The 16,304-nt window shown below is 46.1% G+C and overlaps 1 protein-coding gene across 4 annotated transcripts in view; it reads left to right on the forward strand.

Moving 5' to 3' along the window:
- phex (phosphate regulating endopeptidase homolog, X-linked) overlaps positions 1–16,304 on the forward strand; it is a 691,216-nt gene that overhangs the window by 369,103 nt on the left and 305,809 nt on the right. For all 4 annotated transcript variants that reach the window (XM_072514452.1, XM_072514453.1, XM_072514455.1 and 1 more), the window contains exon 8: positions 2,986–3,102. In XM_072514452.1, the coding sequence (XP_072370553.1) occupies positions 2,986–3,102 (117 nt within the window). The remainder of the gene's footprint in view (positions 1–2,985; positions 3,103–16,304) is intronic.

Here is a 16,304-nt window from a genome sequence, read left to right on the forward strand (position 1 = left end):
TCTCATTATCACGTGGCACGGGCAACAACCCAGAGATAACAACTCTGTTTGTTCTAGTTCTGAGCTTCCATCCTAGCTCCCTGAAAGCCTGCCTGACATCCTTGTCCCCTTTCCTACCTATGTCGTTAGTGCCAATGTGGACCACGACTTGGGGCTGCTCCCCTCCCCCTTAAGGACCCGGAAAACACGATCCGAGACATCACGTACCCTTGCACCTGGGAGGCAACATACCAAACGTGAGCCTCTCACGCTCCCACCAAATCTCCTATCTGTGCCCCTGACTACCGAGTCCCCAATTACTAATGCTCTGCTCCTCTCCCCCCTTCCCTTCTGAGTAACAGGGACAGACTCCGTGCCAGAGGCCCGTACCCCATGGCTTACCCCTGGTAAGTCCCCCCCCCCACAAGTATCCAAAGCGGTATATTTGTTTCTCAGGGAAACGACCGCAGGGGATCCCTGCATTGACTGCTTCTTCCCAGTCCCTCTTACAGTTACCCACCTATCTCCAATCTTTGGTGTAACTAATTCCCTGAAGCTGCTATCTATGACCCCTTCTGCCTCCCGAATGATCCGAAGTTCTTCCAACTCCAGCTCCAGTTCCCTAACTCGGTCTTGGAGGAGCTGGAGATGGCAGCACTTCCTGCAGGTAAAATCAGCAGGGACACTAACGGCATCCCTCACCTCAAACATCCTGCAGGAGGAACATTGCACTCCCTTCCCTGCCATCCCTCTAACATTCTACCAAGTATCCTTCTATACTCTGTCTGTTCATGTGCCTATCCAGATAAGTTTTAACTGTTGCTAACGTATCTGCCTCAACCACCTCACTTGGCAGTGCATTCCAGGCTACCACCACTCTCTGTGTAAAAAACTTCCCCCGCACATCTCCACTGAACCTATCCCCCCTCACCTTGAACTTGTGCCCCCTTGTAATTGTCATTTCAGTCCTGGGAAAAAGTCTCCAACTGTTCACCCTATCTATACCCCTCATCATTTTATAAACTTCTATCAGGTCGCCCCCTCAGCCTCTGTAACTTTTTCAAAAACAAAATAGTGCAGATGCTGGAAATCAAGGCAGGGGCAAAATCTTCCAAACCAAACAATCACAGAGAGCTGTGTCTGTGTGTGAAAGACACTGCCCGAGATTTACCCCGTCGTGATGGGACCCGCTGCGGGAGATCCGGCGACCCAGGGCCAGAAACTCCCACCTACTCTCTCAGAAGCTTAGAGATTCAAAATACTTAAAAGGAAAATTTACTCAGAAGTGGAGGTATTGCGCAATGTAAAGGAAATGCTGCAGCCTGGGTAATGATAGCAGGTTCCATTCGCTGAAGGGTATTCATGAACCTGTGGAGTTTTTAATGATAATCTTCAAGGCCATTCTAGTGCAAACCCACAAAGAACCAGAGTTCTTAAATTCAATTTGATTACAAAAGTCTTTTTCTGATATAACACATCTATAAAATATGTGGCAGAAGGAGTATAATGTGGGAAAATGTGAATTTGTCCATTTTGGCAGGAAGAATAGGAAAGCAGTTTATTATTTCAATGGAGAGAAGACTCACCGGTCTTCTCTCCATTGTGGAGGGTTGTTTTTCAAACTGGAGGCCTGTGACCAGTGGTGTGCCTCAGGGATCAGTGCTGGGTTCACTGTTATTTGTTATTTATATTAATGATTTGGATGAGAATTTAGGAGGTAAGTTTGCAAATGACACCAAGATTAGTGGCATAGTGGACAGTGAATAAGGTTATATAAGATTGCAACGGGATATTGATCAATTGGGCCAGTGGGCCGATGAATGGAAGATGAAATTTAATTTAGATAAATGTGAGGTGATGCATTTTGGTAGAACGAATCGGGGCAGGACCTACTCAGTTAATGGTAGGGAGTTGGGGAGAGTTATAGAACAAAGAGATCTAGGAGTACAGGTTCATAGCTCCTTGAAAGTGGAGTCGCAGGTGGACAGGGTGGTGAAGAAGGCATTCGGCATGCTAGGTTTCATTGGTCAGAACATTGAATACAGGAGATGGGACATCTTGTTGAAGTTGAACGAGATATTAGTCAGACCACACATGGAATACTGTGTACAGTTTCTGTCACCCTATTATAGAGAGGATATTATTAAACTAGAAAGAGTGCAGAAAGATTTACTAGGATGCTACCGGGACTTGATAGTTTGAGTTATAAGGAGAAGCTGGATAGACTGGGACTTTCTTCCCTGGAGCGTAGGAGGCTTAGGGATGATCTTATCGAGGTCTATAAAATAATGAGGGGCATAGATAAGGTACATAGTCTACATATTTTCCCAAAGGTAGGGGAGTCTAAAACTAGAGGGCATAGGCTTAAGGTGAAAGGGGAGAGATACGAAAGGGACCAGAGGGGCAATTGTTTCACACAGGAGGGTGGTGAGTGTCTGGAACGAGCTGCCAGAGCCAGTAGTAGAGGCGGGTAAAATTTTGTCTTTTAAAAAGCATTTTGACAGTTATATGTGAAAGTTGGGTATAGAGGGATATGGGCCAAATGTAGGCAACTGGGACTAGCGTAGTGGTAAAATCTGGGCGACATGGACAAGTTGGGCCGAAGGGCCTGTTTCCACGATGTAAACATCTATGATTCAATGAGAGAGTTGCAGAACTCTGAGGTACAGAGGGACCTGGGTGTCCTGGTGCATGAATCATTAAAAGTTAGAATGCAAGAACAGCAAATGATTAGGAAAGCAGATGTAATGTTATCATTTATTGAAAAATAAATGAAATATAAAAGGAGGGATGTTTGCTGCAGTTGTTGGTGAGATCACATCTAGAGGACAGTGTACAATTTTGGTCAATTTTAATATTGGGCCAATTTTCCACAGGATCTGTAACATGTGTCGGTGCAGACTCGATGGGCCGAAAGGCCTCTCCTGCCTGTACTATTCTCTGATTCTGCTTCTGAAGTGGGATATAATGATGTGTGAACAATTCTCTCTTGCTCTTTTTGTTTAGTCCCGCCGTGCTCTGCTGCAGTTGATGATTGACATCGCAGTCACACTGGGAGCTCACACCAGCACAGCTCAGCTGAACATGGAATCTGTGCTAGAGTTCGAGTTCAAGATAGCAAAGGTCAGTGAACATAAGAACTAGGAGCAGGAGTAGGCCATCTGGCCCCTCGAGCCTGCTCCACCATTCAATAAGATCATGGCTGATCTTTTGTGGACTCAGCTCCACTTTCCGGCCCGAACACTATAACCCTTAATACCTTTATTCTTCAAAAAACTATCTATCTTTCTTAAAAACATTTAATGAAGGAGCCTCTACTGCTTCACTGGGCAAGGAATTCCATAGATTCACCACCCTTTGGGTGAAGAGGTTCCTCCTAAACTCAGTCCCAATCTACTTCCCCTTATTTTGAGGCTATGCCCCCTAGTTCTGCTTTCACCCACCAGTGGAAACAACCTGCCCGCATCTATCCTATCTATTCCCTTCATAATCTTATATGTTTATATAAGATCCCCCCTCATCCTTCTAAATTCCGAGTACAGTCCCAGTCTACTCAACCTCTCCTCGTAATCCAACCCCTTCAGCTCTGGGATTAACCTAGTTAATCTCCTCTGCACACCCTCCAGTGCCAGTACGTCCTTTCTCAAGTAAGGAGACCAAAACTGAACACAATACTCCAGGTGTGGCCTCACTAACACCTTATACAATTGCAGCAGAACCTCCCTAGTCTTAAACTCCATCCCTCTAGCAATGAAGGACAACATTCCATTTGCCTTCTTAATCACCTGTTGCACCTGTAAACCAACGTTTTGCGACTCATGCACTAGCACACCCAGGTCTCTCTGCACAGCAGCATGTTTTAATATTTTATCATTTAAATAATAATCCCTTTTGCTGTTATTCCTACCAAAATGGATAACCTCACATTTGTCAACATTGTATTCCATCTGCCAGACCCTAGCCCACTCACTTAGCCTATCCAAATCCCTCTGCAACCTTCCAGTATCCTCTGCATTTTTTGCTTTACCACTTATCTTAGTATTGTCTGCAAACCTGGACACATTGCCCTTAGTCCCCAACTCCAAATCATCTATGTAAATTGTGAACAGTTGTGGGCCCAACACTGATCCCTGAGGGACACCACTAGCTACTGATTGCCAACCAGAGAAACACCCATTAATCCCCACTCTTTGCTTTCTATTAATTAACCAATCCTCTATCCATGCTACTACTTTCCCCTTAATGCCATGCATCTTTATCTTATGCAGCATCCTTTTGTGTGGCACCTTGTCAAAGGCTTTCTGGAAATCCAGATATACCACGTCCATTGGCTCCCCGTTATCTACCGCACTGTTAATGTCCTCAAAAAATTCCACTAAATTAGTTAGGCACGACCTGCCCTCTATGAACCCATGCTGCGTCTGCCCAATGGGACAATTTCCATCCAGATGCCTCGCTATTTCTTCCTTGATGATAGATTCCAGCATCTTCCTTACTACCAAAGTTAAGCTCACTGGCCTATAATTACCCGCTTTCTGCCTACCTCCTTTTTTAAACAGTGGTGTCACGTTTGCTAATTTCCAATCTGCCAGGACTACCCCAGAGTCTAGTGAATTTTGGTAAATTATCACTAGTGCATTTGCAATTTCCCCAGCCATCTCTTTTAGCACTCTGGGATGCATTCCATCAGGTCCAGGAGACTTGTCTACCTTTAGCCCCATTAGCTTGCCCATCACTACCTCCTTGGTGATAACAATCCTCTCAAAGTCCTCACCTGTCATAGCCTCATTTCCATCAGTCACTAGCATGTTATGTGTGTCTTCCACTGTGAAGACCGACCCAAAAAAACCTGTTCAGTTCCTCAGCCATTTCCTCATCTCCCATTATTAAATCTCCCTTCTCATCCTCTAAAGGACCAACATTTACCTTAGCCACTCTTTTTTGTTTTATGTATTTGTAGAAACTTTTACTATCTGTTTTTATATTCTGAGCAAGTTTATTCTCATAATCTATCTTACTCTTCTTTATAGCTTTTTTAGTAGCTTTCTGTTGCCCCCTAAAGATTTCCCAGTCCTCTAGTCTCCCACTGATGTTTGCTACTTTGTATGTTTTTTCCTTCAATTTGATACTCTCCCTTATTTCCTTAGATATCCACGGTCGATTTTCCCTCTTTTTACCGTCCTTCCTTTTTGTTGGTATAAACCTTTGCTGAGCACTGTGAAAAATCACTTGGAAGGTTCTCCACTGTTCCTCAACTGTTTCACCATAAAGTCCTTGCTCCCAGTCTACCTTACTCTTCTCTCATCCCATTGTAATCTCCTTTGTTTAAGCACAAAACACGAGTGCATGGTTTTACCTTCTCACCCTCCATCTGTATTTTAAATTCCACCACATTGTGATCGTTCCTTCCGAGAGGATCCCTAACTATGAGATCCTGAACCAATACTGTCTCATTACAAAGGACCTGTTCTAGGACCGCTTGTTCCCTCATAGGTTCCATTACAAACTGTTCTAGGAAACTATTGCGGATACATTCTATAAACTCCTCCTCAAGGCTGCCTTGACCGACCTGGTTAAACCAATCGACATGTAGATTAAACTCCCCCATGATAACTGCTGTACCATTTCTACATGCATCAGTTATTTCTTTGTTTGTTGCCTACCCCACCATACTGTTACTATTTGGTGGCCTATAGATTACTCCTATCAGTGACTTTTTCGCCTTACTATTCCTGATTTCCACCCAAATGGATTTAACCTTATCCTCCATAGCACCGATGTCATCCTTTACTGTTGCCCGGATGTCATCCTTAAATAACAGAGCTACACCACCTCCCTTACCATCCACTCTCTCCTTCTGAATAGTTTGATACCCTTGGATATTTAACTCCCAGTCGTGACCATCCTTTAACCATGTTTCAGTAATGGCCACTAAGTCATAGTCATTCACGATGATTTGCGCCATCAACTCATTTACCTTATTCCGAATACTACGAGCATTCAGCATTCAGTACACTTATGTTGGCTTTTATACCTCTGTTCTGAACCTTAACACCTCGATCAGTAACTTCTCCTAAGTTATATTTCCTCTTAATCTTTCTCCTAATTTTCCTTGTCGTTGAACCCATATCTTCATGTAACAACCTGCCGCGTCGCTTACCATTAATGTTTTCACTTCCCGTTTTATTCCTTTTCGTATTCCTGGTCCTATTCACTGTGCTCCCCTCAGTCACCGTACCTTGTACTGTCGCCCTTTTTGATTTTTGACTATGGCTTCTCTGCCTTACACTTTCCCCCTTACTGCCTTTTGTTTCTGTCCCTGTTTTTCTACCTTCCAACTTCCTGCATCGGTTCCCATCACCCTGCCACATTAGTTTAAACTCTCCCCAACAGCTCTAGCAAACACCCCACCTAGGACATCGGTTCTAGTCCTGCCCAGGTGCAGACCGTCCGGTTTGTACTGGTCCCACCTCCACCAGAACCAGTTCCAATGTCCCAGGAATTTGAATCCCTCCCTCTTGCACCATTTCTCGAGCCACACGTTCATCCTCTCTATCCTGACATTCCTACTCTGACTAGCTCGTGGCACTGGTAGCAATCCAGAGATTACTACCTTCGAGGTCCTACTTTTTAGTTTAACTCCTAACTCCCTAAATTCAGCTTGTAGGACCTTGTCCCATTTTTTACCTATATCGTTGGTGCCTATGTGCACCACAACAGCTGGCTGTTCACCCACTCCCCCCCAGAATGTCCTGCAGCCACTCCGAGACATCCTTGACCCTTGCACCAGGGAGGCAACATACCATCCTGGAGTCTCGATTGCGTCCGCAGAACCGCCTGTCTATTCCCCTTACAATTGAGTCCCCTATCACTATTACCCTGCCATTCTTCTTCCTGCCCAGCTGAGCAGCAGAGCCAGCCACGGTGCCATGAACCTGGCTGCTGCTGCCTTCCCCTGGTGAGCCATCTCCCTCAACAGTATCCAAAGCGGAAGATCTGTTTTGCAGGGAGATGACCGCAGAGGACACCTGCACTGCCTTCCTACTCTTGCTCTGTCTTTTGGTCACCCATTTTCTATCTCCCTCAGTACCTTTCACCTGCGGTGTGACCAACTCGCTAAACGTGCTATCCACGACGTCCTCAGCATCGCGGATGCTCCAAAGTGAGTCCATCCGCAGCTCCAGAGCCGTCAAGTGGTCTAACAGGACCTGCAACAGGACACACTTCTTGCACGTGAAGGAGCCAGGGACAGTGGATGTGCACGTGAGCTCCCACATCGCACACGAGGAGCATGACACGGGTCTGAGATCTCGTGCCATGTCTTAAACCTTCGGTTAACTTCAACAATTACAATTTCCCCCCCCAAATTTAAATAAATAAATAAACAACGAAGAAAAAATAAATAAATATACCAATGAAAAGAAACAGAAAAACTACTTACCAGTCACTTACCAGGGATAAAAAGTACTTCCTCCCCACCAAGCTTGGAATTCCCACCTCGATTCAAATTCCCAAACTCACTCTTGGTTCTGTCTCACTCTGGCTGTGTCTTCTCTGGCTCACTGGGAGAACTCACTGGGAGTGAGTTTACAAGTTGCTCTTTTTAAACTGTCCTGAATTGACTCCCCTCCCCCACCTGCTTTTAGATCAAAGTAGATTAAAGTGACTGACACTTAACTGCCAACCAGTTATGTGAAGTTGCACATCATCCAATTTCAGAGCAGTATGGAAGTACCTCAGAAATATTCTATGTTTTTTATGACGATGCACAAAGTGTTATAGAGGTGAGAAACATTCAATTGTGTGAAATGGAAATGTAATTAGTACATTCCACATGACATAATACCCTTAGCACACAAGCATAACATCAGTTGGGTGATCACACCAGGTAGGAGTCTGAATCCTTCTCAGGTTTCCTCACCAATAGAAATTCTGCCCCAGGGAGCTCTTTGTACCTCCACCACTGTAGTCTAATTTGCAATTTTAAGCCTGGGATTAGCCTGTTGTAATTAACCAGTTGGTCATTATTGTCACTGGGCTAATTTGAATGGATTTCGCCATTTACATACATTGCTCCACAGAGTGAAACAATGAGATGATTTGTGATCTCTCTTTATTTGTATCTGGTCACGTCTTTATTAAATGTCCTGTATCTGCCCCAGGTGGTCAAGGATGAATGAGTCCTCCCTCCTGAGTACCTGGATGCCAGAAAATGTATTTAAAAAAAATCAAACATCAGTATATTATCCAGCTGTTGTAACCTGCCATGATCCTATAGGCTGGGGACATTTTGTTACCCCATGGTTCGATTCCGGCTTGGGTCAGTGTCTGTGCAGAGTCTGCACGTCCTCCCCGTGTCTGTGTGGGTTTCCTCCGGGTGCTCCGGTTTCCTCCCACAGTCCAAAGATGTGCAGGTTAGGTGAATTGGCCAATGATAAATTGCCCTTAATGTCCAAAATTGCCCTTGGTGTTGGGTGGAGGTGTTGAGTTTGGGTAGGGTGCTCTTTCCAAGAGCCGGTGCAGACTCAAAGGGCTGAATGGCCTCCTTCTGCACTGTAAATTCAATGATAATCTATGATTAATCTAGGACAAAGGTTCGGCACAACATCGTGGGCCGAAAGGCCTGTTCTGTGCTGTATTTTCTATGTTTCTATGGTACTTGAGGAATATAATCTTCCCCAATGAGGGGTGGGGTGGGGGGGGCGGGGGAGGGCAATCATTAGCAGTGCAGCTATATACATTGAACTGGCCAGGGTGGTACCAGCTGGAGAGGGAACCAGTAGTGAATTACTGGCCCTGTGTACATATTCTTGTAAATAAAAGTTACTTTCTGTTTGACTCTACGAACCAATGCTGGATTCTTGGTGGCCGCCACAAAACCAGCCTTAATAGCTACTAGATTAATTACTTGTTTTTCGATTATAGATTGAGGCTCACTAATTATTTAATCATCTGTTTCTGGCTGGTTGCTAATTATAGAGCAATTCTTTATTTGATGGTGGTGTTGGAGAAATTTGCGATTGGGCCAAAGTTTATGGAGCAGCTGTTGGAGAAGGAGCAGATGGCGAGCGTGCGTACAAATAATATGAATTCAGGGTACTTCGCATTACACCAGGGTAAGAGGCAGGGATGCCCATGTCCCTTCCTTCTGTTTGCATTGGCTATAGAGTCCTTGACCATTGCGCTGAGGAGCTTGGGGTTGTGTAAGGGGATAGTGAGGGGGGGGGGGGCGGGGGGGGAATGGAGCATGCAAAGAACAAAGAAAAATACAGCGCAGGAACAGGTCCTTCAGCTCTCCAAGCCTGCGTCGACCATGCTGCCCGTCTGATCTAAAATCTTTGGCTGGTTTAGCACAGGGCTAAATCGCTGGCTTTGAAAGCAGACCAAGGCAGGCCAGCAGCACGGTTCAATTCCCGTACCAGCCTCCCGGAACAGGCGCTGGAATGTGGCGACTAGGGGCTTTTCACAGTAACTTCATTCGAAGCCTACTTGTGACAATATGCGATTTTCATTTCATTTTCATTTCACTTCAGGTGTCCGCATCCCTCTAATCCCATCCTATTCATGTAATTGTCAAGACGCCTCTTAAGCGTCACCATCGTACCTGCTTCCACCATCTTCTCCAGCAATGAGTTCCAGGCACCCACTACCCTCTGTGTAAAAAAACCTCCCTTGCACATCTCCTGTAAACTTTGCCCTTCGCACTTTAAACCTATGCCCCCTGGTAATTGACTCTTCGACCCTGAGAAAAAGCTCTTGACTATCCACTCTGTCTATGCCCCTCATAATTTTGTAGTCTTCTATCAGGTCACCCCTCAACCTCCGTCATTCCAGTAAGAACAAACCGTGTTTATCCAACCTCTCATCATAGCTAATGCCCTCCACATGAGACAACATCCTGGTAAACCTCTTCCGTATCCTCTCCAAAACCTCGACATCCTTCATGCAGTGTGGCGACCAGAATTGAACACTATATTCCACCTGTGGCCTAAATAAAGTTCTATACAGCTGCAGCATGACTTGCCAAATTTTACACTCAATGCCCCGGCCAATGAAGGCAAGCATGCCGTATGCCTTCTTGACTAACTTCTCCACCTGTATTACCACTTCCAGTGACCTGTGGACCTGTATACCCAGATCCCTCTGCCTGTCAATACTCTTAAGGGGGTCTGCCATTTACTGTATATTTACCACCTGTACTACACCTTCCAATGCATTACCTCACATTTGTCCGGATTAAACTCCATCTGCCATCTCTCTGCCCAAATCTCAAACCAATCGAAATCCTGCTGTATCCTCAGACAGTCCTCATCGCTATCCGCAATTCCACCAACCTTTGTGTCGTCTGCAAACTTACTAATCAGACCAGTAACATTTTGCTCTAAATCATTTATATATACTACAAAGAGCAAAGGTCTCAGCACTGATCCCTGTGGAACACCACTGGTCACAGCCCTCCAATCAGAAAAGCACCCTTCCATTGCTACCTTCTGTCTTCTATGACTGAGCCACCTGTATCCATCTTGCCAGCTCATCTCGTTGAGTTCACTTTCTGTACCAGTCTGCCATGAGAGACCTTGTTAAAGGCCTGACTGAAGTTTATGTAGACAACATCCACTGCCCTACCTTCATCAATCATCTTCGTCACTTCCTCAGAAAACTTGGTCAAGTTGGTGAGACATGAGGCTGGATTCTCCGATTTTGAGGCTATGTCCCCACGCCGGCGTGGGATACGGTGGCATTTTACAACAGAAACAAATGGCCTGTACTGCGCTGTATTGTTCTATGTTCTATGTTCTATGGCGTAAAACGGCTACTGATCCTCTGTTTGGCTGGGGGCTGGCATGCTGACAGAGTAGAGCACACGGCCCCAGCTGCCGATACAGCCCAGAGAATTGCTGAGTCCGTGGCCGCGCCGTGCTACATGGTGGCGGCCGCTCGTGGACCCGGCCTGTAAAATTATGCCCCCCCTTTGGCCCCCCATAGTGCCCCCAGCCCCTGGCAATGTCCCGCATGCCCGCGGATCTGACCTCCCCCAACTGTGGGGGTTCTGGACTGAGTCAGCAGCTGCCACGCCGAGTTCCCGAAGAATGAGACCGTCGGGAACTTGACCGGTCGGGGGCGGAGCAGCAGTGGGCAGGCCTCAGGCAATGTCCTGAGGCCATCGATACATGAGCGGTGTACTCGGAGATTTCGGCGTCAACGAGAATCCTACCCATGACCTCCAGGCTGCCTCTTGCTAAAACGTTCATTTGTTTTGAAATGGGAGTAAATCCTGTCCCGAAGAAATCTCTCCAATAATTTCCCTACCAATGATGGGCTCACTGGCCTGTAATTTCCTGGATTATCTTGCTACCCTTCTTAAACAAAGCATCAGCTATTCTCCAGACCTCTGGGACCTCGCCTGTAGCCAGTGAGGATACAAAGATTTCTGTTAAGGACCCAGCAATTTCCTCCTTTGCCTCCCTCAGTATTCTGGGGTAGGTCCCATCAGACCCTGGGAACCTATCTACCTTAATGTTTACAAGGCGCCCTATACCGTCTTTTTGATCTCAATGTGACCAAAACTATCTACACATCCTGAGCCAGACTCATCATTCACCAAGTTCTTCTCTTTGGTGAATTCCGATGCAAAGTACTCATTTGCTACCTCGCCCGTTTCCTCTGGTTCCACGCAAAGATTCCCTCCCCTGTCCTTGAGTGGGCTAACTCTCTCCCTGTCTACCCTCTTGCTATTTATATACATGTAAAAAGCCTTGGGAGTTTCCTTAATTCTGTTTGCCAATGACTTTTCATGACCCCTTTTCGCCGTCCTGACTCCTCCTTAAGTTCCTTCCTACTTTTCTTATATTCCTCATGGGCTTTGTCTGTTCCCAGCCTTCTAGCCTTTACAAACACTTCCTTTTTCTTCTGGACTAGGCTCAGAATATCCCTCATTATCCAAGGTTTCATACTTATCTTTCTTCCTCACAGGGACATGCCGGTCCTGAATTCCTATCAACTGACATTTGAAAGCCTCCCACAAGCCAAGATGTTGATTTATCCTCAAACATCTGCCCCCAATTTAGAGTCTTCAGTTCTTACTGAATATTGTTACAATTAGCCTTCCCCCAATTGAGCATCTTCATCCGAGGACTACTCTTGTCTTTATCCAACAGTACCTTTAAACTTACTGAATTATGGTCACTGTTCCCGAAATACTCCCCTACTGAAACTTTGACCACCTGGCCGGGCTCATTCCCCAATACCAGGTCCAGTACACCCGCTTCCCTAGTTGGACGATTTACATATTGTTTCAAGAAGCCTGCATGCTCCTTACAAACTCTGCCCCATCCAAGTCCCTCGCACTAAGTGAGTCCCAGTCAATATAGGGGAAGGTAAAGTCACCCACCACAACAATCCTGTTGCTTTTACACCTTTCCAACATCGGTCTTCACATCTGCTCCTCTATCTCCTGCTGGCTGTTGGGAGGCCTGTAGTAAACCCCCAACATTGTGACTGCACCCTTCCTTTTCCTGAGCTCTACCCAAATTGCCTCGTTGACAAATCTGTTAGAGTTCTTTGAGAAGGTAACAAGGAAGTTAGACAAAGGAGAACCAGTGGTTGTGATTTATTTAAATTTCCAGAAGGCCTTTGACAAGGTACCAAATAAGAGACTGTTAAATCAGTTAGGAGCCCATGGTGTTAAGGGTAAGATCTTGGCATGGATAGAGGATGGGCTGACTGGCAGAAGGCAGAGAGTAGGGATAAAGGGGTCTTTTTCAGGGTGGCCGCCGGTGACTAGTGGTGTGCCTGAGGGGCCTGTGCTGGGACCACAACTTTTCACAATATACATTAATGATCTGTATTTCTGATCATAGAATCCCCTATAACTGTTGCACTTCTGTATTTTGTCCCTCCCTGCTAAACAGCAGAGCCAGCCGTGGAGCCACTGCTCTGGCTGCTGCTGATAGGCCATATCCTCCTCCAACATTATCCAAAAGAGTATACTTGTTAGAGAGGGGGACTGCACAGGGGATTCCTGCACTGACTGCCTGCCCCTTCTAGCGGTCACCCATCTATCTTCCTGTACCTTGGGTGTAACCACATCTCTAAAACACCTGTCTATGATACTTTCTGCCACCATCATGCTCCTGGGTGCAACCAACTGCTGCTCCAACCATTCCATGCGGTCTTTGAGGAGCTGCAATTGAATGCACTTCCTGCAGATGTAGTTGTTGGGAATGCTGGAAGCTTCACGGATCTCCCACATCTCACAAGTGAAGCATTTTACCCCTCTAACTGCCATTTCCAGAACGAATTAATACATTAATTTAAAAATAAATACTTATTAAATTAAAATAAGTTACAGTTATGTATATGCTTCCTAGCACTAGATTTCTACAATAAATGTAAAATACTAAATGTAAAATGTTTTTTCAAATTTGCACAGATTCCTCATAGCCAATCAAATCACAGCCTTCCTGTGATGTCACTATACAATCCCCCCCCCAATGGGAACATTCAGTCAGTGAATCAGTGAAACCACTGACCTTCCCAGGCCTCTGTTCGCACATCTCCCGCTCAGCTCTGCTCCTGATGTTTCAGTTTCACTTTCTCCCAGTTTCACCCAACTCCCTGCATTTCACCCAACTCCAAAGCACTCTCGTCCAGCCAAGTAACACTCAAAATGCAGACAAGCAGCTTTGAGTGACTTCCCTGTTTATAAGTCTCAAATTCCAATGCTCTGGAAACTGGATTGGGTGTCCTTAGATACTGATTACTTGTTGTTGTATATTTCGGAGCCGAGCTCTTAGGTGGGGAACATATTGGGGTTGCTTCAGAGATTTGGGACGTTTTCGGGATACAAATTGAATTTAGGGAAGAGTGAGTACTTTATGGTCTCCTTTACGGGAATGGGAGCAAGGATGGGGGAGGGCTGCCATTTTGTCTGGCAGTGACTCACTTTAGGTGTTTGGGGGTGCAGGTGACCCGGGATTGGGCAGGGCTCCGGAAGTTCAATTTCACTAGCTTGGTGGAGAGGGTGACTTGTCGAGGTGGGACAATCTCCCTCTGTTGTTGGCAGCCCGGGTACAGGCAGTACAGATGAATACTTTGCTGCAATTCTTGTTTTTGTTTCAGTGCCTGCCAGTCTTTTTGTCCAAGGCATTTTTAATGTGTTGGACAGGCTGCTTTCCTCGTTTGTTTGGACGGGGAAGATGGCTAGGATTAGAAAGGTGATATTGCAGGGGGAGACAGCAGGCGGGGGAGGGGGGCAGTTAGGGGGAATAAATGGGTTTGAGCCAAGGAGGATGGTTGCAAGGTTCCGAGGATGGGAAGAGAGGGGATCAAGGAAATTAAGAATCTGTTTCTGGGAGGGCAGTTTGCGAGTTTGTAGGAGTTGAACGAGAAGTTTGGGCTGGTGCGGGACGAACATTTCAGGTATATGCAGGGATGGGATTTTGCGAGGAAGGTCTTCCCGATTTTCCCTATAGTACCTGCCTCCTCGTTGGAGAGGGGCGGTTGGAGAGGGGGTCATCCTGGTGATTTATGGGAGGACTTTGGAGGAAATATGGTGTCCATGGAAGGTGTTAAGGCAAAGTAGGAGGAAGAGTTGGGGGCAGCGCTGGAGGAGGGATTGTGGTGTGAGGTGCTGTGGCAGGTAAATGCCTCGACCTCGTGTGCGAGGTTGGGGCTGATACAGCTGGAGGTGGTGTACAGGGCACACCTTACAGAGTCTGAGATGAACCAGCTGTTTGAAGGGGTGGAAGATGCCGGTGCAGACTCAAAGGGCCGAATGGCCTCCTTCTGCACTGTAAATTCAATGATAATCTATGATTAATCTAGGACAAAGGTTCGGCACAACATCGTGGGCCGAAGGGCCTGTTCTGTGCTGTATTTTCTATGTTCTATGTTCTATGTCTGTGAGCATTGTGGGATTCTGCTATCTATGCAGATAGCAGAATCATGTGACTTTGGCCACTAAAAGACGATTTCATGAAAGATTGATTGGTTTTAGGCATGAGAGATCCCTTGGTGAGTGCAAGTCTACTGAAAGATGTGAAATTGATGCTGAAGAAAGTGATGGACATGTGTCTAAATGTGGAAATTGTGAAATGTCAGCTGGAGCAGAGCAGACTCGGATTATATTCAGCTGAGAGACAGTCCAGGCTCAGAGGGCAGAGCAAATGCAGACAATGGGCAGGATACAAGTACTGTGGAGGAAAGTAAGAAATGTCCAGGATGGGGCAAGCAATGTTTTAATTGCATGAAATAAAATAATTTTACACGGAAAAAGGCAAACCCAGCTGATCCACTGGAGAGGCATCAACAGATGAGTCTGACACTCAGCAGGTTGTTTCAGGCAGGTCACTTGGCAACAAATGTGGAGCGACTGTTCCAATGAGGACCCCAGAAGAGGAGGATCAAGTGAATAAGAAATGACAGATAGACACTGGTGCATCATGCAACATAATGAGCTTCACAGACCTGCACAAAGTGGCTGAAAAGAAGATCTGAAAATGAAACCCTCGAAAGTAAGATTGATGCGATCTGATGGCAGGATACTAACACAAATGAGTCTGACAACCAATGCAGAGTTCCAGATCATGGGTGGGATGCCGCGGCCAGTCATTGCAGCTGGAGCCAGTCAAAAGCTTGGGCTGGTATCCCTGAAGGTGTCGACAGAGATGTAGAATGTGTCAGAATCCTCAAGAATATTGACAGTCAGAGAGATCTTGGTGTACAGGTCCACAGGTCACTGAAAGGGACAACACAGGTGGAGAAGGTAGTCAAGAAGGCATACGGCATGCTTGCCTTCATTGGCCGGGGCATTGAGTATAAGAATTGGCAAGTCATGTTGCAGCTGTATAGAACCTTAGTTAGGCCACACTTGGAGTATAGTGTTCAATTCTGGTCGCCACACTACCAGAAGGATGTGGAGGCTTTAGAGAGGGTGCAGAAGAGATTTAGCAGAATGTTGCCTGGTATGGAGGGCATTAGCTATGAGGAGCGGTTGAATAAACTCGGTTTGTTCTCACTGGAACGATGGAGGTTGAGGGGCGACCTGATAGAGGTCTACAAAATTATGAGGGGCATAGACAGAGTGGATAGTCAGAGGCTTTTCCCCGGGGTAGAGGGGCCAATTACTAGAGGGCATAGGTTTAAGGTGTGAGGGGCAAGGTTTAGAGGAGATGTACGAGGTAAGTTTTTTTACACAGAGGGTAGTGGGTGCCTGGAACTCGCTGCTAGAGGAGGTGGTGGAAGCAGGGACGATAGTGACATTTAAGGGGCATCTTGACAAATACATGAATAGGAGGGGAATAGATGGAAATGGACCCCGGAAG

Source organism: Scyliorhinus torazame, chromosome 8 (assembly GCF_047496885.1).
Source record: "Scyliorhinus torazame isolate Kashiwa2021f chromosome 8, sScyTor2.1, whole genome shotgun sequence".
NCBI classification, from domain to species: Eukaryota; Metazoa; Chordata; class Chondrichthyes; order Carcharhiniformes; family Scyliorhinidae; genus Scyliorhinus; species Scyliorhinus torazame.